The following is a 27649-nucleotide window of genomic DNA, read 5'->3' as shown; positions in this document are numbered from 1 at the left end:
GTAGGTGTAGAGATCAGGGAGGGGGATTGTGATATATTTGAACATATTAGCATTGAAAGGGAGGAAATATTAGCTGTTTTAGCAGGCTTAAAAGTGGATAAATCCTCAGGTCCAATGAGATGTATCCCAGGCTGTTATGCGAGGCAAGGGAGAAGATAGCAGGGGCTTTGACACAAATTTTCAAATCCTCTCTGGCCACAGGAGAGGGACCAGACGACTGGAAGACAGTGAATGTGGTACATTATTCAAGAAGGGTAGTAGGGATAAACCAAGTAATTACAGGCCTGTGAGTCTAACATCAGTGATTGGGAAAATATTGGAAAAAATTCTGAGGGACAGGATTAATCTCCACTTGGAGAGGCAGGGATTAATCAGGGATAGTCAGCATGGCTTTGTCAGGGGGAGATCGTGTGTAAATAACTTGATTGAATTTTTCGAGGAGGTGACTAGATGTGTCGATGAGGGTAAAGCAGTAGATGTAGTCTACATGGATTTCAGTAAGGCTTTTGATAAAGTCCCGCATGGGAGATTGGTTAAGAAGGTAAGAGCCCATGGGATCCAGGGCAATTTGGCAAGTTGGATCCAAAATTGGCTTAGTGGCAGGAGGCAGAGGGTAATGGTCGAGGGCTGTTTTTGCGATTGGAAGCCTGTGACCAGTGGTGTACCACAGGGATCGGTGCTGGGACCCTTGCTGTTTGTAGTGTACATTAATGATTTAGACGTGAATACAGGAGGTATGATCAGTAAGCTCACAGATGACATGAAAATTGGTGGTGTTGTCACTAGTAAGGAGGAAATCCTTAGATTACAGGGAGATATAGATGCGCTGGTAAAATGGGCAGAGCAGTGGCAAATGGAATTTAATCCTGAAAAGTGTGAGGTGATGCATTTTGGGAGGACTAACAAGGCAAGGGAATACACGATGGATGGTAGGACCCAAGGAAGTACAGGAAGTCAGAAGGACCTTGGTGTACTTGTCCATAGATCACTGAAGGCAGCAGCACAGGTAGATAAGGTGGTTAGGAAGGCATATGGGATACTTGCCTTTATTAGCCGAGGCATAGAATATAAGAGCAGGGAGGTTATGATGGAGCTATATAAAGCACTCGTTAGGCCACAGCTGGAGTACTGTGTACAGTTCTGGTCACTGCTCTATAGGAAGGATGTGATTGCACTGGGGAGGGTGCAGAGGAGATTCCCCAGGATGTTGCCTGGGCTGGAGCATTTCAGCTATGAAAAGAGACTGAAAATGCTAGGGTTGTTTTCCTTGGAGCAGAGGAGACTGAGGGGGGACATGATTGAGGTGTACAAGATTATGAGGGGCATTGATAGGTTAGATAGTAAGAAACTTTTTCCCTTAGCGGAGGGGTCAAGAACCAGGGAGCATAGATTTAGGGTAAGGGGCAGGAGGTTTAGGGGGGATTTCAGGAAAAAAATTTGGAACGCACTGCCTGAAGAGGTGGTGGAGGCAGGAACCCTCACAACATTTCAGAAGTATTTAGATGAGCACTTGAAATGCCATAGCATACATGGCTACGGGCCAAGTGCAGGAATATGGGATTAGAATAGTTGGGTGCTGTATGGCCGGCACAGACACGATGGGCCGAAGGGCCTGTTTCTGTGCTGTATAACTCTATGACAAGTGGCTCTGCCACGCAGAAGGAGGTACCATCCAGAGAAGGTCTACCGGTCAAGACTCAATCGCCTGCTATTGTCTGAGAGGCAGTGCCAACAAAGACTCGGCCTCTCCAGGGAGGCCATCACTGACCTATGTACTATGATGCAGGACGAGCTGTGCCCCAGGGAACTTGGTGGAAATCCAATGCCAGTGGAATTGAATGCATCTGTAGCACTGAATTTCTACACCTCTGTATCATTTCAGGGATCCACTGGGGACATGTGTGGGATCTCACAGTCAGGGATCCATTGGTGCATCAAGGAGGTCACCAGTGCCCTTTTCATGAGGGCAGGTGACTATATGTGCTTCTGCACAGATCCTAACTCTCAAGCTGAGAGGACCATTGGGTTCAGGGCCATCGCTGGTCTCTACCAGGTGCAAGATGTCATTGACTGCACGCATGTGGCCATCAAGTCTCCTGAACACCAGCAAGTGGCCTTCATCAACAAGAAGGGCTTCCCTTAATGAACAACTTGTCTGTGACCACCATTAGTGGATCCTGCAGGTCTGCGCACGCTTCCTGGGAAGTTGTCACAATGCCTACATTTTGAGGCGGTCCCAGGTGCCAGAGCTTTTTCGGCCACTCGCACAGCTTCAGGGATGGATCCTTGGAGACAAGGGCTACTTACTGAGGGTATGGCTACTGACGCCTGTGAGGAGCCCCTGCACAGATGCAGAGGAAAGATACAACACCGGCTATGGGATAACGCAAGCAACCATAGAGCAGGCCATTGGTCTGGTCAAGATGAGTTTCAAGTGCCTAGATCGGTCTGGTGGAGTCCTTCAGTATGCCCCAGTGAGGGTCTCATGTATCATGGTAGGCTGCTATGTACTGCATAACAGTGCTACAAAGGGGAGAGGTGTTGAACAGTGAGGAATGCAAGAAGCATGCTGCCTCCTTGGACAATGAGGTTGCGGAGGAGGAAGCTGGCCAAGCATCACCAGATGGACCCCAGGGACAGGAGAGATGCCATGAGATACATGCAAGGGAGGCTCGCAAGGCTCTTTTCCATTCACGTTTCCTTCCATCCTTACTGTCAGTTGTATGTTGACCAATAAAGACATACCTTTATGCAGCCCTGTTGTCACCTTCTTTCCTTCAAGAAACAATCGCTCATTGATCAGCTGCGCAGTGCTGAGCTGGCCAGGTTTCAGATTGGACCCCTCGCAACATGATACCTCGTCTCGAGCCTCTTCACAGAGGCTGGATTGATATGAAGTGTCAAAGGCCATACAGAATAGGAAGTAAATCTTGTTTACTGGAAAAAATACATTACTGACTGTGAAAGCAAATACTACCCTTTCATCTACAATACACATTCACCTGTGAAAACCCTGTGCTTCCAGGTGCTCTTCTTCATTCTTTTGTGTGCACACCTACGAGGTGCTCCTCCTGCGCTGTCAGCTGAAGTGAAGGCAGGCTGCCGACCATACTGCCCTTTGGCTTGGGATGACCTTGGTGGTCGTTCTCTGGTTGCCTGAGGTCTGGTAGGCCCCGGCATTTTGGGGTCCTCCTGCACAGAAGCAGTAGCATCCTCTGCCGCCAGTGATGATGGAGCCCCTAGCATCATTGGTAGAGGGTCAGAGGAACTGCTGGCTGCACCAGGAGCGCCCTGAGAAGAGCCACCAGCAGCAGTGGCCAGCCACTCCTCCTACCTTGCAAGGCACACTTGTGCCTCCCTGCTGCCCTGAGAGGATGGAGGACCTGCTGATGACTCCAGGTCCCCTTTCTCCCTCTTGCCTTGCCACTGCTGCCTTGCGCTCATGGTCAAGACATGGGTATGCAGGACTGCATGATTGTCCTGCAGACACTGAATGCTATGCTGGATGTGGCTCTCCAGGAGTGCCACCAGTCTCTTGATGGAGGACACCACTCATGCACCAGTCAGAGACAGTGTAACAGTCAAGGCCTGAATGGACTCCTCCATTATCCATGCTTGGGCATCCATTGCCCCTGGCATCTCGGCCAGATGTCGCCCAACCTCTTGCTGCAACTGAAGAGTTTTCTGTGTGCTTGTAATACCAGAGGCACATCATGAGCCTGCAGCTCAGCATGGCTGTCGGAGACCTGGGCTGTCACAGCCTCCGTCAGCTGCTCGGGCTATGTGTGCTGAGCTGACCAGGTTGTGCGCCAGAATCTAACTGCGAGTGCATATCCTCTGACATGAGAGTATCTGCGTTGGTGGAGTGTGCAGAGGTATGAGGTGACGCTGGACCCTCTGAGGCTCCTTCCTCCCCCTCTGAGGTGGCAGGCTCTCCCACAGTCTCGGAGGCACTTTGAGGAGGTTCTGCGTGACCTGCATGAGAGAACAGAGACATTGAAGGGTCCAGGGCCTCCCCTCCTGGCATAGCACACACCCCTACTTTGGAGATCCCTTTAGGTACCGGATGTCTGATGAGCAGCATGGCTTCATCACTGCAGATGCACCCTTGTGCCCCATGATGATCTTAGTCACTGTCTTGGGAAGGAGCCCCTGTCTCTCCATCCACAATGCTTCTTCCATCCTGCAGTCCAATCAGCTACATGGCTGCCTCCTCCATTGGGCTGAGGATATGGAAAATCGACCGCCCACTACCAGTCTTGGCCTGCTCTCTGTGATTGTATGCAATCTTCTCCTGCAGGCACAAGGATGAATGTTGTTGGTCTCCCTGCGGGAACAAGCCCAAGACATATGTTGGTGTTTGTCCATCAGTTATGGATGGGGGCACACAGATGCCTCCTGTGTCCAGCCCCTTTCCAGGGATCTCGTGAGGGTCTCCAATGTCAAACGGCCTCCGTTCAGAGCCATTTCGCCATGCCTCAAGCTGTTTATCTGCAACCCTGACTCTTTGCCCACGTCTAGGTGGGCACACCCTCTCTACCCATCACACCCTCCTCTTCTAACTGATGCAAGACCCAAGAACTGAAGGCTTTAAGAGGTGCTCACATTTGCTGCCTGGATGAAGTCATTGAGCCGTTTGCAGCACTGTATCCCAGTCCTTGGGGTGACCCCATGGCTGCTGACCACCTCCACAATCTGCAGCCAGGCTTGCTTGGTCAAGCTACCAGCTCTCTTCCTTCCTCTTTTCCTGGCTGCTTGTAACAGCACCTGGAGCGAGGCATCATGATGGCATGGGGCCACCCGGGGTCTACTGTCGCCATTACACTGCAGCCTTTCAGCACTCTGCAAATCCTATTAATACAGACTGCGACATTGAATGCAGGTCTGGTAGCCCTTTAAAAATGGCACCTTCATCTGCCATGACTTCAGCTAGTGCTGGCATCTCCGCATCTACCCTGCCACGGTCCACATAATCGGTTGGCCCCCATGCCTCGTTCATCTTAATTGGCCGGCCTGCGCTGCTCGTGGCCCCGACATAAGCCGAACATGCTTCCAGTCTCTACGGCGAGACTGGTGGCTTCATCATGAAATCTGGCTATAGAATCAGTTTGGGTGGAGATAGGAAATAGCAAGGGAAAGAAGTCACTGATGGGAGTAGTCTATAGGCACTCTAACAATAGATACACTGAAGAACAGAGTATACATCAAGAAATAATGGGGGCTGGTAAGAAGCATACTTCAATAATCGTGGGCGACTTTAATCTTCTTATAGATTGGACAAATTAAATTGGCAAAGGTATGCTTGAGGATGAGTTCATAGAGTGTGTTAAGGACAGTTTCTTAGAACACTATGTTATGGAACCAGCCAGGGAACAGGCTATTTTAGATCTGGTAATGCATAACAAGACAGGGTTAATTAATTAACTCATAGTTAAGAATCCTCTAGGGAAGAGTGATCATAACCTACTAGAATTTCACATTCAGTTTGAGGGTGAGAAACTTGGGGCTGAAACTAGTGTCTTAAACTTAAATAAAGACAATTACAAAGGTATGAAAACAGAGCTGGCTAAAGTGGACTGGGAAAATAGGTTAAAAGGTAACATGGTAGATAAAGAGCGGCAGGCATTTAAGGAGATACTTCATAATTCTCAACAAAGATATATTCCATTGAAAAAGAAAGATTCTATGAGAAGGATCAAGCATCCATGGCTAACTAAGGAAGTTAAGGATGATATCAACTGAAAGAAAAGGCATATAGTGTTGCAAAGATTAGTGGTAGGCCAAAAGATTATGAAAATTTTAGAAATCAGCAAAGGATGACTAAAGAAATACTAAAGAGGGAGAAAATAGATTATGAGAGTACATAAGAAATATAAAAACAGACAGTAAGAGCTTCCACAAGTATATAAAAATGAAGAGAGTAGCTAAAGTAAATGTTGGTCCCTTAGAGGATGAGACTGGGAAACTAATAATGAGAAACAAGGAAATGGTAGAGACTTTGAACAAATATTTTGTATCTGTCTTTACGGTAGAAGACAAAAGCACCCCATAATAATAAAAAGATCAGGGGGCAAAAGGGAGGGAGGAAGTTAAAACAATCATTATCACAGGAGAAAGAATACTAGGCAAACCTATGGGACTAAAGGCTGAGAGGTCCCTGGGACCTGATACCCTGCATCCCAAAGTCTTAAAAGAAGTGGCTTCAGAGATAGTGGATTCATTGGTTGTAATCTTCCAAAATTCCCTAGATTTTAGAAAGGTCCCTGCGGATTGGAAATCCGGAACTGTAATGCCCCATTCGAGAAAGGAGGGAGACAAACGGCAGAAAACTATAGGCCAATTAGCCTAACATTTGTCATTGGGAAAAAAATGAAGGAAATAGTAGCAGGACATTTCAAAAAGCATAGCACAACCAAGCAGAGTTAAAATGGTTTTATGAAAGGGAAATCATGTCTGACAAATTTATTACAGTTCTTTGAGGATGTAACGAGCAAGGTGGATAAAGGGGAATTAACAGATGTAGTGTATTTGGATTTTCTAAAGGCATTTGATAAGGTGCCACATAAAAGATTACTACACAAGATGGGCTAGATTTTATGGGTCCGCCTGAGGTGGATTTGGAGGCAGGGGACCATAGATTCATGACAGGTGGTGGGGGCAAAGAGACCGTCGCCATGCAATTTTGCTAGGGTCGGATAGGCCGACGATGTGCATCCCACCCAGAGGTCAATTGAGGCTGTTAGGTGGCCTGTTGATGGCCTATTAATGACCTCTTCCCTCCACCACTGGCATTTAACCAGTGCCAGAGGCTGACTCTGCCCTGCGGGGAGGCTGTCTTGTAATACAAGGTGCCTTCCCTACGGGCTTGGCTTTGTCCCTCCTCCATGGGCAATCTGTGGCTCATGGAGGATCCCCACTGGCAAAACCTCCACCTCCATGGATCCCTCTCCCCTTGGACTTCATGCCCACCCCTCCACCCCACCTTGCCAGGTCCTTCCAGACTGGCCCCAGCGACCCTGCATCACATACCTGATGTCTGGGGTTCCAACGCTGGGCCTCCATTCAAAGCTTCTGTGATTGGCCAGCAGCTCTTGGAGGCTGGATCCCCATCGTTAAAGGGACAGGGATCCTGGTGCCAGGCTGTTAATTGACCCAGCACCAAAGAATCACTCCAGGGGGTCTCCAGTTGGCCAAAGCAGGAATCCCCCTGCCATTTCAGCCCGGCACCGGGAGCCCCACCGTGGGTACAAAATCCAGCCTCTTAAATGCACATGGTGTTGGGGATAATGTATTAGCATGGATAGTGGATTGGTTAACTGACAGAAAACAGAGAGTCAGGATAAATAGGGCATTTTTAGGTTGGCAAACTGTAACTAGTGGAGTGCCACAGGGATCAGTGCTAGAGCCTCAACTATTTACAACCTATTTTAATGACTTAGATGGAGGGACCGAGGATATTTTAGCCAAATGTGCTGACAATACAAAGATTGGTGGGAAAGCAAGTTGTGAGGAGGACACAAAGGGAAGAATTTTGGAAGTTTGCCAGAGGTGGGAATGAAGTAGACAGACCCAGAATGCTGGTTGCGTGGTCCCGCCTCTGTCATTTTTATGGAGGCCGGGGGAGCCGAGACAGCTACCTTCCTGCAAGCAGTGGGTAGCCAATTGAGGCCATTAAGGGCATTATGAAGGTGATTCCATTACTAATGTGTTTTTTGAGGACTCGTGTTTAGAAGATTGTGGAAATTGGTTCATTTGAAAGACTGAAGAGATTCCATGGATGTGTTTTTTTCATAAAAAAGGTCACTGAAAGGACACTTTGGATTTTTTTTAAAACACTTACTGGAAGAGACAATGAGTGTTAAATAAACATAAGGAGCCTTGCTGGCTATTGGAGTTATTTACAGAGAAGTCACATGTCTAGGTTTATGGTCGTCAGGGGTTTTGGGCTTTCTGACTTGGGGTGTGGACTGTTTTGAATGTTAGTTGGGATTGCAGCCTGCTGAGAGAAACACGCAGCTCATCTTGTACCACCTCTTTGAGAAACACTGAGAATCCAGTGTGACAAATAGAGAAACTGATGCAGCATTTCTCCTGAAAAGCCTGCCAGACTAATTCTCAACGTCACCTGAAGAGAACTGCTCAAAAAAGATCCCAATGACTGCCGTCTATGTGTATCTGGACTCCAGACCAAAGGGCCAGTTGGGAACATTTCATATCTTATCCTTTTTCAAGAATTAACAAGTATTTGGCCAAAGCATTTTTTTTTTACTTTTTTTGTAAAGTTAATCTCTGCAGAGAAAACTTTTTTATTTTTCCGTTAATCAGTGGGTGTGCATCGGGTTATTTTAGAAGGCTATATATTTATGCTTACATATTTCAAACTGTGCTAAAACTTTGCATCTTTATTGAATGGGTCTTTTTTTTAGAGATACAGCACTGAAACAGGCCCTTCGGCCCACCGAGTCTGTGCCGACCATCAACCACCCATTTATACTAATCCGACACTAATTCCATATTCCTACCACATCCCCACCTGTCCCTATATTTCCCTACCACCTACCTATACTAGGGACAATTTATAATGGCCAATTTACCTATCAACCTGCAAGTCTTTTGGCATGTGGGAGGAAACCGGAGCACCCGGAGGAAACCCACGCAGACACAGGGAGAACTTGCAAACTCCACACAGGCAGTACCCAGAATTGAACCTGGGTCGCTGGAGCTGTGAGGCTGCGGTGCTAACCACTACGCCACTGTGCCGTCTTGTTTTATAATTTAATAATTTTGTTGTTTATTAAAGAAACCTGGTTGGCGGATTTTGTTCTGAAACTAAGGTGGGTAGAGTATATAATTGGCCATATCGCTAACTGGGTAAAACATGTAAGTATATGTTGTGACCCGTGGAGAAGTGGAACTAGAGAAAGACAGTGCACTTCTCCAGCCTCGGTTGTAACAAGGGGCTTACTAAGGCCCCTTCCCCATGCAGACTGGAATTTTCCAGTCAACAGGCCGGTCCTCTGCAGTGACCAAAAGCTGGCCAGAGAAAGGAGGTGGCCTCCCGGAGGCAGACTGGGCGCTGCATTTCATTATTTAAGCAACCCTTGCAACTGACTTACAAATGGCCTCAAGCTGCTCTGTGGAGGGCTTCCCCCCCAGAAAGGGTGTCTGGCAGCTATGGCCATTTGTGTTCTTGAAGATTTTAAAAGTGCTGAGAGGGTGCCTCCATCTTGAGCCGCCCTCTCTGCCCCTTACCTGTATCGGCACCTAATGGCCCTCCAGCATCTAGAGCCCACCCACCATTCTTAATTGGACGGTATGCCTAATGGCCATTAATTAGCCAATCAAACACTAAAATTGCATAGGACGTGTCATGCCATGTGGGTTTGGGACCTGGAAATGATCCCAATGTTGAGGTCCCAACCCCAAAACAAAAATCCTACCCAACTAGTCTGCAAAGGGATATAGATAGGTTAAATGAATGGACAAAAAATTAACAAATAGAATATAATGTGGGAAAATGTGAGATTAGCAATTTCAGTAGGGAGAAAGACTACAGAATGCTGTGGTACGGAGGGATCTGGGTGTCCTCATACATGAAGCACAAAAAGTTAGCATGCAGGTACAGCAATAATTAGGAAGGCAAATGGAATGTTGGCCTTTATCACAAGAGGGAATGGAATATAAAAGCAGAGAAGTCTTGCTACAACTGTACAAGGTGTTGATGAGACCACACCTCGAGTACTGTGTAAAGTTTTGTACTCCTTATTTAATAAGGAATATACTTGCATTGGAGGCAGTTCAGAGAAGGTTCACTAGACTGATTCCTGGAATGAATAGGGTTGTCTTATGAGGAAAGGTTGAGCATTTTGGGCCTATACTCATTAGAGTTTAGAAGAATGAGAGGTGATCTGATTAAATCATATAATATTCTGAGGGGACTTGGCAGGGTAGATGCTGACAGGGTGTTTCCCCTCGTGGGGGAATCTGGAACTAGGAGGAACAGTTTCAGAATATGGAGTCTCCCATTTAAGATGGAGATGAGGAGGAATTTCTTCTCTCAGACGGTCGTGAATCTTTGGAATTCTCTACCCAGAGAGCTGTGGAGGCTGAGTCATTGAATATATTCAAGGCTGAGAGAGACAGATTTTTGAACTATAGGGGAGTCAAGGGTTATGGGAAACAGGCTGGAAAGTGAAGTTGAGGCCATGATCAGATCAGTCATGATCTTATTGAATGTCAGAGCAGGCTCGAGGGGCTGTATAGCCGGCTCCTGCTCCTATTTCTTATGTTCTTATGTTTAATGGATGTCAAAATGATGGTTAAATATGGCATTTATGAATTAAAAGCAGGGATAACTGAAGCTCTCTTAAAAAGGTATAGGGTGGGAAATATGATTAGATCAAAGATGTAAGGCTCTGTAATGTAAAAATTAAAAACAGTTAAAAAAATTATTTAGATCATAAACCCACAAGATATCAAAACAATCGTGTTTATTTTAATCCAACATTGAAATTTCTTTTATATCCTTTTTTAATGGTTTAAAAAAACTGCAGAATTTTACTGAATAGAGTTGACTGCGGATGATCCCCTGAATGGCTTAGCAATTTAATCATTTTATTATTAAGTGGCATTCAGCTCAACCTTATAAAAAATGTAAACTGACCAAAGATAAATATCCACTCGGTATTATAAGGGTAGATTTTATGTATTAGTACACCCTGTGCAGAGATTTGTATGTTTGTAGCATAAACCAGAGCATCAGGCACAGAGGTTGGTAGACTCATACTGCAGCCTGGCTAATTTTGGAGCCATTTATCTTAATGAAAGTAAATTCAGGTGGGCTGTAAAATGGGCAGGCTGAACTCTGTGCCTGATATCCTGATTGGTGTTCCCAGAGCATGAATGTGGCACTGTGAGGGAGTGCTATGATTTTGCACCTTTGTTAATATGTCAGAACTTTCTTGAATGGAATGTTACAGAAGAATTCCATTTCTTACTTACAAGAGCTTAAGTACCCTTGATAACTGTTTATCTATCACATTTGCAGATTGCTCGAAATGAGAAGCAGTGGAAAAACTGGTATGATAAAGATGCTCCAGAAGAGGAGGAGCTTATGCCTGACAGTTATCATAAATCTCTGGATTGTTTTGGCAAGCTTTTACTCGTCCGATCTTGGTGCCCGGACAGAACAATTGCACAGGTGGGCCTTTTGGAAAAAAAAACTGGTCTAATAACTTCCTTCAGTAAAACCATCATTTTGAAGTTGAATTACTTGGTAATTATATAATAGAAGCTGGCTGTTCCACCCAACCAGTCCACGTTGTTGTTTATCCTCCATACAAGTAGTAGTCCTAATCCTATGTCCTATATTCCCTTTTCTTTAAACACCTATTCTTAAATGACATATGGTCTCTACCTCAATCTATGTCCATCTCCTTATAGAACTCCCACCACTGGAAGTAGTCTGTTTCTATCTTTACTGTCCCACCCCTTCCCAATTTTAAACACCTCTGTAAAATTACTCTATAATCTCTCTGTTCTAACAAAGACACCCCCAATTTTTCAAGTTTTTGTTCATATTTTTCTTCATACCAGGCTGCATCTTTGTGAATTTTCACTGTAACCTCTCGATTGCCTCAACATCCTACCTGTAGTGTGGAGTCCAAGACTAAATTCCAACTGTCGCCTTACTAGGGTTTTATTCACCATTACATCAACTTTTATATTCTGTATCTCTTGCCATCAAAGTTAGTTATACCATTCGCTTTTATTTTTGATTTTTTCTGCCTGAGATGATACACTATGTTGTGAGGCTGAACCCACAAATGTCTCCGCTTTCCCAAGGTATAACTATTACTTTTGATTTTTTTACCAAAATGTACCGTCTTCCATTTACAAACATAGAAATTCATCTGTCAATTTTTGCCCTTTCCACCTCTTATCCATATCCCCTTGCAGCTTCCTTTGGTTCTCAGAATTAGTTACTATGCCTCCTATTTTGGTATCATCTCCAAATTTGGATGCAACTCTTTCTAGGGCTGTATACAAAGCAGTGAACAGATGCGGTCCCAAAACAGAACCCTTTGAGATACCGCTACCTACTACCAACTACTCTGAGAAACTCCTACTCTCTTTCTAACTCCTTTTTAATTGAAATTGGTACCCTCTCCCTAATTCCATGTCATTTAATCTTCTCCAATATCTTATGTGTAGTACCTTGTCAAAAGCTTTCTTAAAGTCCATGCACACTACATGCACTCATTTCCACATATCTGTCAGTTCTCAACGTACCTATTCCCACCAATGTCTGCTTATCATTTACTACCTTATTATCCTCTCCTCTCAGATGTCCCACCTCACATTTAACAATTCTCATTTTACTGATATGCTTGTAAAATATTTTATTCTTTTTAATATTTTTTGAGATTCTCCACTCATACTCCTTCCGTGCTTTCATGATCCCTTCCTTAACCTCTTATTTCCTCGTATTCTGCCAATTTATCATACATATACTCCATATACCTTCATCATATGTTTTGGGTTGTTTCTAACCTTTTTATATATCCATAGCATTCTGAAGCTTGAAGTATCCTATTTCACTGGTATATATTTATTGTACAACTTTGCATCTCCTTTTTAAAAAATTAACTAAATGTTGATCAACAATTCCGTGTGCTAATTTCTCTTTCTATCTTACCTCAGCTAGCTCACTCTTCATCTTTCTAAAATATTCTCATGTTTTTATACTAACTGTTTCCTTTTCAATTTAAACCTTAAACCATATCATATTACAGTTATGACTCCCAAGGTGCTCATGCACATTTAACACATCTACCTGATCTATTGTATTGTTCATAACTAGATCTAGCAATACTGCTCCCCTTGTAGGTATATGGGCATACTGCTTGAAGAAGGAGTGCTACATAAATTTTAGGAATTACATTCTCTTTTCTACATTTAGTCCCTCCCTCTTCCAATCAATGAGGAAGTAATTCAAATCAAAGCAAAATACTGCAGATGCTGGAAATCTGAAATAAAAACAAGAAATGCAGGAAATACTCAGCAGGTCTGGCAGCATCTATGGAGAGAGAAGCAGAGTTAACGTTTCAGGTCAGGGACCCTTCATCAGAACTAGCAAAGGTTAGAAATGTAATAGATTTTAAGCAAATAAAGCGAGGGTGGGGCAAGAGATAACAAAAGGCAAGGTGTTGATAGGACAGGGTCACAGAGAATAACTGACCAGAAGGTCATGGAGCAAAGTCAAACGGTACGTTAATGGTGTGTTGAAAGACAAAGCGTTAGTGCAGAGAGGGTGTTAATGGACAGAAAAATGAACAGCCCTGGCCCAAAGCACAAACATGAAAAAACAGTGGGCAGGCACATGGTAAGAAAAATGAATGATGAAACAAACTGAAATAAAATAAAATAAAAGTAAAAAAGAGAAAAGAAAAAAATAACTGAAAATAAAAGGCGGGGGGGCGCCCGTCATGCTCTTAAATTATTGAACTCAACATTCAGTCTGGCAGGTGTAGCCTGCCTAATCGGTAAATGAGATGCTGTTTCTCGAGCTTGCGTTGATGTTCACTGGAACACTGCAGCAAGCCCAGGACAGATATGTGGACATGAGAGCAGGGGGAGGTGTGTTGAAATGGCAAACAACCAGAAGCTCAGGGTCATGCTTTCGAACTGAGCAGTGGTGTTCTGCAAAGCGGTCACCCAATCTGCATTTGGTCTCCCCGTTGTAGAGGCAACCATATTGTGAGCAGCAAATACAGTATACTAAATTGAAAGAAGTACAAGTAAATTGCTGCTTCACCTGAAAGGGGTGTTTGGGGCCTTGGATAGTGAGAAGAGAGGAGGTAAAAGTGCAGGTATTACACCTCCTACGATTGCATGGGAAGGTGCCGTGGGAAGGGGACAAGGTGTTGAGGGTAATGGAAGAGTGGACCAGGTTGTCACGAAGGGAATGATCCCTTCAGAATGCTGACAGAGGAGGGGAGGGGAAGATGCATTTGGTAGTGGCATCACGCTGGAGGTGGCAGAAATGGCGGAGGATGATCCTTTGGATGTGGAGGCTGGTGGGTGGAAAGTAAGGACAAGGGGAACCCTGTCGTGGTTCTGGGAGGGAGGGGAAGGGGTGAAGGTAGAGGTGCGGGAAATGGGCCAGACACGGTTGAGGGCCCTGTCAACCATGGTTGGTGGGGGGGGGGGGGTGGAATCCTTTGTTGAGGAAATAGGAAGACATATCAGAAGCGCTGTCATGGAAGGCTTCATCATCAGAGCAGATGCGTCGGAGATGGAGAAACTGGGAGAATGGAATGGAGTCCTTACAGGAGGCAGGGTGTGAAGAAGTGTAGTCGAGGTAGCTGTGAGAGTTGGTGGGCTTATAATGAATATTATTAGACAGCCTATCCCCAGAGATGGAGACAGAGAAGTCGAGGAAGGGAAGGGAAATGTTGGAAATGGACCATGTAAAGGTGAGAGAAGGGTGGAAATTGGAAGCAAAGTTGATAAAGTTTTCCAGTTCGGGGCGGGAGCAGGAAACGGCACCAATACAGTCGTCAATGTACCGGAAAAAGAGTTGGGGGAGAGGGCCTGAGTAGGACTGGAACAAGGAATGTTCGACATATCCCACAAAAAGACAGGCTTAACTAGGACCATGTGGGTACCCATAGCAACACCTTTTACTTGAAGGAAGTGAGTGGAATTAAAGGAGAAGTTGTTCAATGTGAGAACATGTTCAGCCAAGCGGAGGAGGGTGGTGGTGGATTGGGACTGGTTGGGCCTCTGTTCAAGGAAGAAGCGGAGAGCCCTCAAACCGTAAAGGTAATTAAAATCTCCTGGAACAATCATTTTGATATTCTTACTCATCTTGATCGGTCTGCAGATTTCATTTTCTATTGCCTTCCCTCCATTAGAGATTCTGTCATACAGCTCCATTAATATAGCAATCCCTCTATTGCCTTGAATCTCTAACCATATTGACTCTGTCTGAACCTCTTTTTTGTGTACGTCAATCCTTTCTACACTGTGCATTTGCTCCTTCACTAATATTGTCACTCCTTTTCCTTTTTTACCTATCCTATCTCACCTAAAAACATTCTAACATGATTATGTTTATTTTCCATTCCTGTCCAGTTTACTACCAAGTTTTGTTCGTGATATTAGCACTATATCTTCCTGTGATATAAGCACTTCCAAACCACCCAGTTTATTTCCAAACTCTCAGCATTGCAATACTAGTACTTTGTCAGGGCAGTATCAACTCTCCTATTCCAACTACATGTCTAACTGAATTGCCAATCTTCCCCTTCAAGAGTCATTTCATATTGTATAATTCCATAACAATCCATTTGATAGTCCTTTTCTCACCTTTCCAACTGGAAGCCAGTGCTTCAAACTAGTTGGAGAGGGTAATTTGCCCTGGATGTTCCTGGTGTAGCCTGTCCCTCCTTGCTTTCCTGACATCTGGATAGTCACCACTCCTTCTTTGACAACTACCAGCTCCCTGCCTCTCAGCCAGGTGACTGCCTCTGAAACTCTTGTTCTAGAAACCTATCTCCTTCCCTGATATATTGAATTGTCTCCAATTCCACCTCAGTTTCTGAGATCATAAACTGAAATAGTCTAAGTTGGAGAAAATTTTGACAGATATGTTTGTCCACGTTAACTTGAATCTCCCACATCTTGCTGGAACTGCACATCACTGCCCTTCCTGTGATGCCATTCTTAAAACTTCATATAGCCTGTAAATAAATGACTGCTCAATTCTTCAATGAGAAAGGAAGTCACATCCAATGAATATTGCTTTTGAGATTTACTAATTGGTATTATGTAGGAAAATGCAGAAGCCTAGATTATGTGGAACGGAGTTTGACCCATAACCTTCTGATTCAGAGCCAAGAATGAAAATAGTAGCAATTGGGCCAAGCTGACAATAGTTCTAGATTTAACTGTTTCTTAAATTGAGTGACCTTACTGCCTCCTTGACAGGTCAGGGAACTGTCCCATAGTGTTGCATCAGGTGCTGCATTTACCCAATGGATTATCAGAGATTCAACAGTTTAATGGGGTGATTGTCACAGAACATCATTGTATTTGTATTCAGCTACAGTAAAAACTGCAGAGATGTTTTCACTTACCCATCATTTTAAATTTTTGTGAACATTTAATGTCAGATATACGTACAAAATAGATACAAAATATTTGGCTTTTAAAATCAAAAGCTCCAATAATTATTTTTATACATCTAGGCCCGCAAATATATCATCGATTCCATGGGTGAGAAGTACACGGAAGGTGTTATTCTGGACCTTGAAAAAAGCTGGGAAGGATCTGACACCAGGACCCCTCTCATCTGTTTCCTCTCCATGGGCTCTGATCCTACAGACCGTATCATTGCCCTTGGAAAAAGAATGAAAATTGAGACTCGCTATGTTTCTATGGGTCAAGGCCAAGAGACACATGCACGCAGATTGCTGCAGCAGACCATGTCAAGTGTAAGAGGATTATCATTCATCAATTTATGTACAAACCAATTCCTTACAGAAGCTGAGATCTGTGTCATCAAAGGTAGTATATTTATCTCTGTTCCCTTTAAATTGGGGATCCAGTTCAGTTAACACATTTCTCTGAGACCTTGTAATTTTACAATACAAGGGTCTTGAGAAGAATCTACTGTTGTGGTGATCCGAACCACCTCCTGTGTCAGTGTAGTATCACAACACAATGAAACATCAATATGAGAATGCTGAGAATTGAATATATTCCCATTCTCTTTTACTGGATAAGCTCCTCCTCTCAGCAAAGTAATGAAGAGAATTGCCAAGTGGAGGTCAGCCACTAACCAATAAAGAGAGGTGGAAAAATCAGGAAGAGAGTCAACTTAGGGACGTTAGTGTAAAAATGCAAAAAAAACTAACAGAAGGTGAAGAGTAAAGTATTACATATTTCCATCTTTAAATAATAACAATGCTTTTTGTTGGTTTCTAAATTCATATGCAATGAAGTTAATTGGCTTTGGGGATTCATTTTTAGGGAGGTTGGGCATTACTGCAGAACTGCCACCTAGGACTGGATTTCATGGATGAATTGATGGACACAATTACAGAAAATAAGACTATTCAGGACTCATTCCGACTGTGGATAACAACTGAGGTCCACAAGCACTTCCCTATTACACTGCTGCAAATGGCGATAAAGTTTACCAATGAACCACCACAGGGATTAAAAGCTGGTCTGAAACGTACTTACACAGGTAGAAAAGTCATTTTCTAGATTAGCATGCGCAGTAATTTTATGCTTTAATGGCTTCCTATGTGCGCATGCAGACACAGACTGGGTTCAAACCTGAGGAAAGTTTGAAAATTATTTTCATCCCATTGATGTTCTCCTCTCCTCAACATGCTGACTGTGCCGGTAGGTGGTTCCACTAGCTCTGGCTGCCTTCCTTTTACCTTATCTAAGTCACCATTCTTCATATGTAAGCCTTGGCAGTGAGTGTCAGCAGGATATCCAAACATGGGGAAAGAAGGGATATTGTATCCCAATCGTGTTCTCACCCAATGTCCACACATGCTATATCCTCCATCAGAAGTCACCACATCGATAGTGATCAGGAGCAGGAACCTTTTAAATTTAAAAAATTGGATTGTTTTTGTTAATCCAGCAATTATACAAATCTGGAATTGAGTTTTTTAATTAAAACTATCCAAATTAATTACTTGCAGATAATGAAGTGCTAAATTATTGGAATTTGAACTGGAAATGCATAATCGGGAATCAACTTTTCTCTATATTGCCATTCATTTTTGAACAAAGCTTGAAAATGGAGTAAGACAGGAGTTTATGTAAGATGTTTTCAGCACAGTAAGGCAGTCAGACTAGGATGTAACAGAATACTGCACTAATTTCATATGAAGGTGGTGAACAGTGTCCACATTAATAAACTCAACAATGCCTACATGGAAAATAAAAAGTAACCTTATGCTTAATTGATAAATATATACCAACTCAATACACTTTGCTCTTCCTCTACTCATGGCCACATACCTACTTATTCTGAATAGTCTCTCCTTTTCCTTTTAATACAATGTCTTTACCTTTTACTTGTCTTCATTGCAAACATTTCAATTGACAGCTAGAAAAGCTACATGCATCTTAACCAAATATGCGATTATATTTTTAAGTCTAAGTAGTTTAAACATTTTTGTACCTTGGTATCCATTTTAGAAATAATAACTTGACCTTTGTGCCTTATGCACTGTTCTATTTCTTGTTGAACACTGAGCTGGACTTACTGAACTGTTTCGATAATTGCATTGTGCACATTGATTAAATGTCATTCGCAGACCAGCATTCCTTGCATGTTGTAAGAACTATAGTTTTCCAACATAGTTTCACTTGCTGTAGGGTCAAATTATGATGTGGGAATTCAGTAGAGTATTAAATGCAGTTCAGAACTTCTAAATGTAAATTGAGACACTCTCACACTAGGAACTTAATTTCCAAGCCTCACCTGATATTCATACTATGTTATCCCTCAGCATCCTTTGTGTTGGCACAGATTGCCACATTGACAGCAGCCAAGGAGAATTTCCAAATCTTCCTACTTTCTCAGCGGGAGGGCAGTAGATGGAGATATAAAAAGAGCAGAAATTGCCAGATCTTAGAAATGCAGTTATCAATTGAAAATCAAATTGAAAATTATATTTGTAGACTTAATGCATTTTCTGCAGATCTAAAGTCTCTAATGATATTGTATAGGTCTGATAATGAGACAAAGAACGCAGCTGTTTTAAATATTCATTTTCGGGATGTGGACATCACTGGCAAGGTCGATATTTATTGCCTGTCCATAGTTGCCCTGATAAAATTTGATACACCTGTATGGCTTGCTAAACCACTTTAAAGCGCAGTTAAAAGTCAACCACATTGGTGTGGAACTGGAGTGATATATAGGCCAGATCTGGTAAGGACGGCAAGTTTTTTTTCCCCTAGAGGACATGTTTTATTTCTTGGTGAACCTAGGTGATGATAAGGCTTTATGGATAGAAATTTTTTGAACAACTATCTGTATACAGCAAAACCCTGCTTTTACACTAACTCATCTATCTATTTATAGTGTATTTAAAAGCTTGCACCTGTGTTCACAAAATCTTATTTTCTGTTATGTTTTTGTCTTACTTTTGTGTCAACTTTCCCATTATGAATTTCTACGTCCACAGTTTTAATATAAACTTGTCCTGCTATAGTTATACCTTTTTGCAAATGTTGAAACTGGCATTTCTCAATTTTGCATCTCCCAGCTCCTCAGCCCATGCTACAGAGAAATTTCTATTCTCCAATGAATCTTACTTCTCTCCTTCCCAAAATGCCATAATGTTTGCTATTTAGCTAGAAGTAATATATTAATGTATGATATCAAAATAAGGACAGAATGCATGACTTCAGAATGGGAACTGAATCATGCATGTGTGCCCTGCACTAATTATTTAATTCAATAACTAGGAATAATAAACTGAAAGAAATACTGACAATTTAAGAAATAGTACAGCAATAATCAATAGTGTTCAGGAGAAATATATATCCCAGTAAAAAATAACAACCCAGCCAATAATGCCACAACAATAAAGAAATAAGGACAAAATTGAAACGAAAGAAAATGACAATAGACAATAAAGGAGAGGATGACAGAAGGGAATATGAAAAGATTAATAAAGAAGTCAAAAAACATTTAGGAAGGCAAAGAGAAACTACAAAATAAAATTATGAAGGAACATAAAAAGAGATAGTAAAGCATTATACAGACACATGAATAACAAAAGAAAAATCAGGTTAGTGCTGGGGTCACTAAGAGATACACACAAATAAACTCACAATGGACAGCAAAATAGCAGAAATATGAAATAATTACTTTGCCTCAGTATTTACCCGGGAGATGAACATGGTGGACGCGACATTCGAAAAAGAGATCAAAAAGATATAAAAACCTTTAAGATAAAAATGGGAGATAATTGATAAACTAATTGAACTTAAGAAACATAGAAACACAGAAAATAGGAGCAGGAGTAGGCCATTCGGCCCTTCGAGCCTGCTCCACCATTCATTATGATCATGGCTGATCATCCAACTCAGTAGCCTGTTCCCGCTTTCCCCCCATATCCTTTGATCCCTTTAGACCCAAGAGCTATATCTAACTCCTTCTTGAAAATATACAATGTTTTGGCCTCAACTGCCTTCTGTGGTAGTGAATTCCACAGGCTCACCACTCTGGGTGAAGAAATTTCTCCTCATCTCAGTCCTGAAAGGTTTATCCTGTATCCTTAGACTCTGACCCCTGGTTCTGGACTCCCCGACCATCGGGAACATCCTTCCTGCATCTACCCTATCAAGTCCTGTTAGAATTTTATAGGTTTCTATGAGATCCCCCCTCACTCTTCTGAACTCCAGCGAATATAATCCTAACTGACTCAATCTCTCCTCATACGTCAGTCCTACCACCCCAGGAATCAGTCTGGTAAACCTTCGCTGCACTCCCTCTATAGCAAGAACATCCTTCCTCAGATAAGGAGACCAAAACTGCACACAATATTCCAGGTGTGGCCTCACCAAGGCCCTGTATAACTGCAGCAAGACATCCCTGCTCCTGTACTCGAATCCTCTTACTATGAAGGCCAACATACCATTTGCCTTTTTTACCGCCTGTTGTACCTGCGTGCTTACCTTCAGCGACTGGTGTACGAGAACACTCAGGTTTCGCTGAATATTCCCCTCTCTCAGTTTATAGCCGTTCAGATAATAATCTGCCTTCCTGTTTTTGCTACCAAAATGGATAACCTCACATTTATCCACATTATACTGCATCTGCCGTGCATTAGCCCACTCACTCAACTTGTCCAAATCACCCTGAAGCCTCTCTGCATGAGAGGATAAAATTCCTGGTCTGGATGGATTGCATCCACACATATTAAAAGAAGTTGGGGAAGAGATAGCAAAGGCACTGTTGCATTAAAAGAAGTTGTGCCAGAGGACTGGTGGACAGCCATTATGATTCCTGTATTTAAAAGGCGAGACAGAACAAGTCCAGGGAACAATAGACCAATTAGATTAAAGTCGGTGGTATGAAAGGTAATGGAATCCTTACTCAAAGATGTAATAGAAAAACATCTAGAAACTGAAAATATAATAAAGAGTAGTCAGCATGGATTTCAAGAGGAAGGGTCATATTTGACTACCTTTATTGAATTATTTGAAGAAGTAACAGAGAGGGTAGAAAAGGGTAATGCAGTGAATGTAATATTTTGAAAAGGCTTTTAATAAGCTAGAAAGCTAATGACTAAGGTCAGAACATGTGGAGTCGGGGGACAAGTAGCAAACTGGATAGAAAGCTGACTGCTAAACAAAAAAAAAGTTGTTAAAGGTAGTTATTCAGACAGGCAAAAGGTGAGAAGTGGTGTTCCACAAGGATCAGTGCTGGAATCACTATTTTCACATAAACGATTTGGACTCAGGAATCATAAGCACAATTTCAAAATTTGCAGCCGACACCAAATTGAGGGGTGTAGTTAATACAAAGGAGGACTGCGACAAAATACAGGAAGACATGAATAACCTTGCAGAATGGGTGTGCAACTGATAAATGAACTTCAATATAGATAAGTGTGAGATGCTAGGTTCTGGCAAGAAGAATTAAAAGACCACATAATCCTTGGAAAATACGTGTCTAAATGGGGTAGAAGAACATAGGGATCTGTGGGTACAGATACACAAATCACTAAAAGTAGAACTGTAGGTTATTAAGGTCATAAAATAGCAAATAAAGCACCTGGGTTCATTTCTGGAGGGATAGATTTGAAAAGCAGAGAAGTTGTGTTAAACTTGTATAGAACATTGGTTACACCACACTTGGGCACATTTCTAATCTCCATATTATAAAAAGGATATAGAGGCACCGGAGAAGGTCCAAAAAAGACTTACTAGTATTATACCAGAACTGAGAAGCTATACCTAGCAGGAAAGATTGGACAGGCTTGGGACTCTTTTCTCTAGAAAAGAGAAGACTGAAGGGTGACCAGACAGAGGTCTTTATGATTATTTATTTATTTATTTTTTATTCGTTTATGGGATGTGGGCGTCACTGGCCAGGCCAGCATTTATTGCCCATCCCTAATTGCCCTTGAGAAGGTGGTGGTGAGCTGCCTTCTTGAACCGCTGCAGTCCATTTGGGGTAGGTATACACACAGTGCTGTTAGGAAGGGAGTTCCAGGAATTTGACCCAGCGACAATGAAGGAACGGCGATATAGTTCCAAGTCAGGATGGTGTGTGACTTGGAGGGGAAATTGGTGGTGTTCCCATGTATTTGCTGCCCTTGTCCTTCTAGTTGGTAGAGGTCGCGGGTTTGGAAGGTGCTGTCTAAGGAGCCTTGGTGCATTGCTGCAGTGCATCTTGTAGATGGTACACACTGTTGCCATTGTGCGTCAGTGGTGGAGGGAGTGAATGTTTGTAGATGGGGTGCCTATCAAGTGGGCTGCTTTGTCCTGGATGGTGTCGAGCTTCTTAAGTGTTGTTGGAGCTGCACCCATCCAGGCAAGTGGAGAGTATTCCATCACACTTCTGACTTGTGCCTTGTAGATGGTGGACAGGCTTTGGGGAGTCAGGAGGTGAGTTATTCACCTAGGATTCCTAGCCTCTGACCTGCTCTTGTAGCCAGTGGGGGATTCAGCGATGGTAATGCTGTTGAATGTCAAGGAGAGATGGTTAGATTCTCTCTTGTTGGAGATGGTCATTGCCTGGCACTTTTGTGGCGCGTATGTTACTTGCCACTTATCAGCCCAAGCCTGGATATTGTCCAAGTCTTATGAACAGGTTTGATAGGGTAGATGTAGAGAAGGTGTTTCTACTTGCTGGCAAGACTAGAACTAAGGGCCATTAATATAAGATAGTCACTAATAAATCCAGTTGGGAATTCAGGAGAAACTTCTTTATCCACAGATTGGTTATAATGTGGAACTCGGTGTAGTTGAGGCAAATAGGATAATTCCATTTACGGGGTAGCTGGATAAACAAATAAGGGAGAAAGGAAGAGAAGGATATGTTAATGGGGTTAGATGATGAAGGGTGGGAGGAGGCTCATTTAGAGCATAAACACTGGCAAAGACCTGTTGGGCAAATATGCTGTAAATACTGGAGGCTGGATTTTCAATCAGGGGTTGGGAACCAGAAATGGGGCTAGTTCCAGGAAGCGGCGGGCAGCCAATCTGACCCCAGGCCACGCTCATTCAAAATGGCTTGGGGCGGGATCATGGTGGTGAACCGACACAGATGCTGGCGATGCCAAATTGCGGGCCTTCCCACCTCCAGTCTGGACCCAGAACAGATTTAAAAATCCAGCTCTGTATTTATGAAATTTATTTTATTTTACACCCCCCCCCCCAAAGAGCGGGATGATGGCAGGTGGGGTGGGGGGGGGGTGGGGGGGGGAGTAAAATGGAGCAGGAGGCTTGGGGGGCTCTTCCCGCCATTTTACACAGGGCAACGGCGGCGAAAAATGGCCCGCCTGCCCCAGGCCAATCAAGGCCCTTAAGTGGTCAGTTAACGGCCACTTAAGGGCCTCCGCCCACCACCATGGGAATTTTACCTTGGCTGGCTGGCTGGCATGCTAGGCCCAAGGAAAGCCACCTGACAAAAGCAGACGGCTTTCTGATGGCCTGGGAGTGGGTGGGGGGGGGGAGTGGTGCCCTCCTGATCAGGCACCCTGTGCCCGACAGAGGGCTGCCCCCAATGTCTTAACCACCTGCAACGCCCAACAGGCCCCCCATCCCTCCAATTGACCACCCTTGCCTCGCTGGGGCCCGACCGATTGCCCCCGGCGAGGCCCCAAAAACCTACCCGTTCTCCAGACTCCCCAACATTTTCCATCTTCAGCTGGGTTGCAGTCCCAGCAGTGGCCACCACTCCCAGTGGCGCTGCTGGGACAGTGCGGCCAGCCCTCTGACTGGCCGGCAGCTCCATTAGGTGGGATTTCCTGCCTCAATGAGGTGGAAGTCCCGCGTCAGACCAATTAAAGTCCTGGAAACTGCAAAATGCAGTCCGTGATCACAAGGCCAGGGGGAGGTGGATTCGCCACCGATTTTTCAGTTGGTGGACAGCTCCCATCCGCCAAGAAAAAAATTCTGCCCAATATCTTTCAGTGCCTTCCTTCAAATTTTTACTTCAAGCTCTCAAACTTTCTCAAAACACGTGCTTGGACTTGCTATTTTTTATCCCAAACGAATTAGAGAGAGTTTCCAATAATACCTGCGCATTCTCGGCATGTGCAGTTTTCAGATTTTACCAGCATACATCAGCAGGTTTCCAACTTGAAGGAAAGAGAGTGTCCCCTCATCCTTTGTCCCACCTGCTGAGAGCTATCAGCCAATTAGAGGCCAGCTTTTTTTTTTGCACCTATTATCTTTTTATAGTTGCAAATGATCTATAAAACATTACATAGATGAAACTAATAATTACAATTGTTTGTGATTTTCTTTGCTTTTTCCAAAATATTTATAAACAAACTGGATATTAAATTCTCAAATATTTATTTCAGGAAAGTCTTATTTAAAATATTAACAAGTGCTCCTTTTCGATTATGAACTGTTCATTTATACCTATTATTGACACATCTGTAATTGGCAGCATCTGTGATTTCTTTGTTGGCAGAAAACCAAGGAAACATTGTTTATTGAGATTGTATTTTTCTCAGTCAGTAGATTGAGGGGGATCTCACTTTATTTTTCTGAGTGACTTAAATGCTGCTGGAGGAGCAGTTTGAATTACTGATTGATTTCTGTTCATCTCAGTCTTGGCAAGCCATCTCCTTCTTTGTTTTGGTTAAAAATTCAGTTAAAATGTCTTTTTCTGCTGTATTATGTTTAGGGGTTAAAGGTAATTTTTGAAGATTAAAAACTGAAAACAGAGTAAACAATGAACTTTAGAGTATTTTTGAGGTAATTTTTTTCCTATATAGAAATTTATGCTTATTAAAGACTGTATAAATCAGCAAACTCATGAATAATCTGTGAAGTGCTTTCTAGAAACAGCTGACATGGAAAGCGGTGGGCAGGGGTTGCCTGACAGAGCAAAAAGAATGATTAGGGAATGAAGCTGCTGAGCAGAAAATTGTTTTTCCTTCATGGGATGTGAGCATCGCTGGCAAGGTCAGCATTTATTGCCCATCCCTAATTGCCCTTGAGAAGGTGGTGGTGAGCCATCTTCTTGAAACCCTGCAGTTGGTGTGGTGTAGTTGCACTTGCAGTTCTGTTAGATAGGAAGTTTCAGGATTTTGACTCAGCACAGTGAAGGAACAGTGCTATATTTCCAATTCAGGATGGTGTGTGACTTGGAGGGGAACTTCTAGGTGATGTTGTGTCAGTGGTGGAGTCAATTAATATTTAAGGTGGTGGATAGGGTGTTAATCAAGCAAGCTACTTTGCCCTGGATGGTGATGTTGGAACTGCACTCCTTCAAGGAGGTAGGGAGTATTCCATCACAGTCCTGGCTTGTACCTTGTAGATGGTGGAAAGGCTTTGGGGAGTCAGGAGGTGAGTCACTTACCTCTGAATAGCCTCTGACCTGCTCTTGCAGCCATAGTATTTATGTCACTTGTCCAGTTTAGTTTCTGGTCAATGGTGACCCCAGGATGTTGATGGTGGGGGATTTGGCGATAGTAATCCTGTTGAACGTCAACAGTGGCGCAGTGGTTAGCACCGCAGCCTCACAGCTCCAGCGACCCAGGTTCAATTCTGGGTACTGCCTGTGTGGAGTTTGCAAGTTCTCCCTGTGTCTGCGTGGGTTTCCTCCGGGTGCTCCGGTTTCCTCCCACAAGCCAAAGACTTGCTGGTTGATAGGTTAATTGGCCATTATAAATTGCCCCTAGTATAGGTAGGTGGTAGGGAAATATAGGGACAGTGGGGATGTGGTAGGAATATGGAATTAGTGTAGGATTAGTATCAATGGGTGGTTGATGGTCGGCACAGACTCGGTGGGCTGAAGGGCCTGTTTCAGTGCTGTATCTCTGTAACTGTAACTGTCAAAGGATGGTGCTTAGAATCTCTCTTGTTGGAGACAGTCATTTCTATGGCACGAATGTAATTTTCTACTTCCCAGCCCAAGTCTGAATGTTATCCATGTCTTGCTGCATGCAGGCATGAACTGTTTCATCAACTAAGGAATTGCAAATAGAACTGAAAAATGTGCATTCATCAGCGAACATCCCCACTTCTGATCTTACAATGGAGGGTAGGTCAGTGATGCAGGAGCCCTGAGAAATTCCTGCAGTAATATCCTGTGGCTGAGATGATTGACCTCCAATAACCAGAACCATGTGATGGACTGGTAAAGCCTGATGGTTCAAACGTAGCCAAGGACAATTTGGGTCCCATTCTCTTTGGGATCTCCACAGAAAGCTGTTAGACGCTTCCTGTTCCAGTACTGCCAGACATTAGCCCCTCTAATGTTCCCAGCACCCTTAATCAGTGCTGCTGGACTGCAGGAGTATCCTCTTCTGCTCTTGCTCCCTCCAACTCCCAACCTGGGATTTTTTCTTGGCGCTGGGGGTCTCAACCAACGGCAAAAGTGCTGGCGTGAACCCCACATTGCCTCGTCTGGGGAAGGCCTGTCTGATCAAGTGCCAATTACGCACTTAAGTGGACAACAGCGGGCCTTCCCTGGGATCAAGGATCCTGGCAATGGAAGTCCCGCCTGCTGAGAGCTGTCAGCCAATCAGAGGCCAGCAGCCCTTTAACTGAGCTGCACCACTGCGGAAATCGTAGCTGCTGCCAGTAGAGCACTCACCCGAGGCCCTGGAGCCAGGCCACAGCTAAGTCACAGTGGGAGGGGCTTCGTGGGGTGGGGGTTGCGGGGGTGGGGGGGTTTAGGGGGGTCGGCAGCAAGGGCAGCGGGGTGGCTGTCAGCGGACCCCCCCTCCTGATGCCGGGTCCATCGTTCAGACACGAAGGGCTGAATTTTATTCAGCTCCTAATGTTGGGCTCCGTGGTGGTGGGGTGGGGTCGAAGGGGGTGGGCTGTAAGATCAGAGTGGCCGTGGCCCACCACGGAGCCCGATGCCAGGATTGCCAGGCCTGATCTTCCTGGTGTCGGCGTAGCTCCGTAGCAGCCACCCTGCCACTTAGGGTAGGTCCGTAGCAGCCACCCTGCCACTTGGGGTAGCTCCGTGGCAGCCACCCTGCCAGTTGGGGTAGCTCCATGGCAGCCACCCTGCCACTTGGGGTAGCTCCGTGGCAGCCACCCTGCCACTTGGGGTAGCTCCGTAGCAGCCACCCTGCCAGTTGGGGTAGCTCCGTAGCAGCCACCCTGCCAGTTGGGGTAGCTCCGTAGCAGCCACCCTGCTACTTGGGGTAGCTCCATGGCAGCCACCCTGCCAGTTGGGGTAGCTCCGTAGCAGCCACCCTGCCACTTGGGGTAGCTCCGTGGCAGCCACCCCGCTACTTTAAATATTTAAATAAATGTCATGAATACATTTAAATACAATTCCCCTCAATCTTACCTGTAGTTCGGGATTTTCCGTGTGACGGGTGGCGCTCTCACGCTTTCACTTTTCCATCCAGGAAAAGCTGGCGCCACCAAGGTGGGGAAGGGGGAAACATAGGAT

At 44.1% G+C, this 27649-nt stretch overlaps 1 protein-coding gene across 1 annotated transcript in view; it reads left to right on the top strand.

Moving 5' to 3' along the window:
* Nucleotides 1-27649, top strand: part of LOC137378592 (dynein axonemal heavy chain 5-like) — a 334675-nt gene that overhangs the window by 286316 nt on the left and 20710 nt on the right. Inside the window, exons 72-74 of the mRNA XM_068048894.1 lie at nucleotides 11048-11200; nucleotides 16254-16499; nucleotides 17038-17257. Coding sequence (XP_067904995.1) covers nucleotides 11048-11200; nucleotides 16254-16499; nucleotides 17038-17257 — 619 coding nt within the window. The remainder of the gene's footprint in view (nucleotides 1-11047; nucleotides 11201-16253; nucleotides 16500-17037; nucleotides 17258-27649) is intronic.

The sequence above is a fragment of the Heterodontus francisci genome, chromosome 17 (assembly GCF_036365525.1).
Source record: "Heterodontus francisci isolate sHetFra1 chromosome 17, sHetFra1.hap1, whole genome shotgun sequence".
Lineage (NCBI taxonomy): Eukaryota > Metazoa > Chordata > Chondrichthyes > Heterodontiformes > Heterodontidae > Heterodontus > Heterodontus francisci.
Note: the sequence above shows the minus strand (reverse complement) of the source record. Positions and strands in the feature narration are given on the sequence as shown.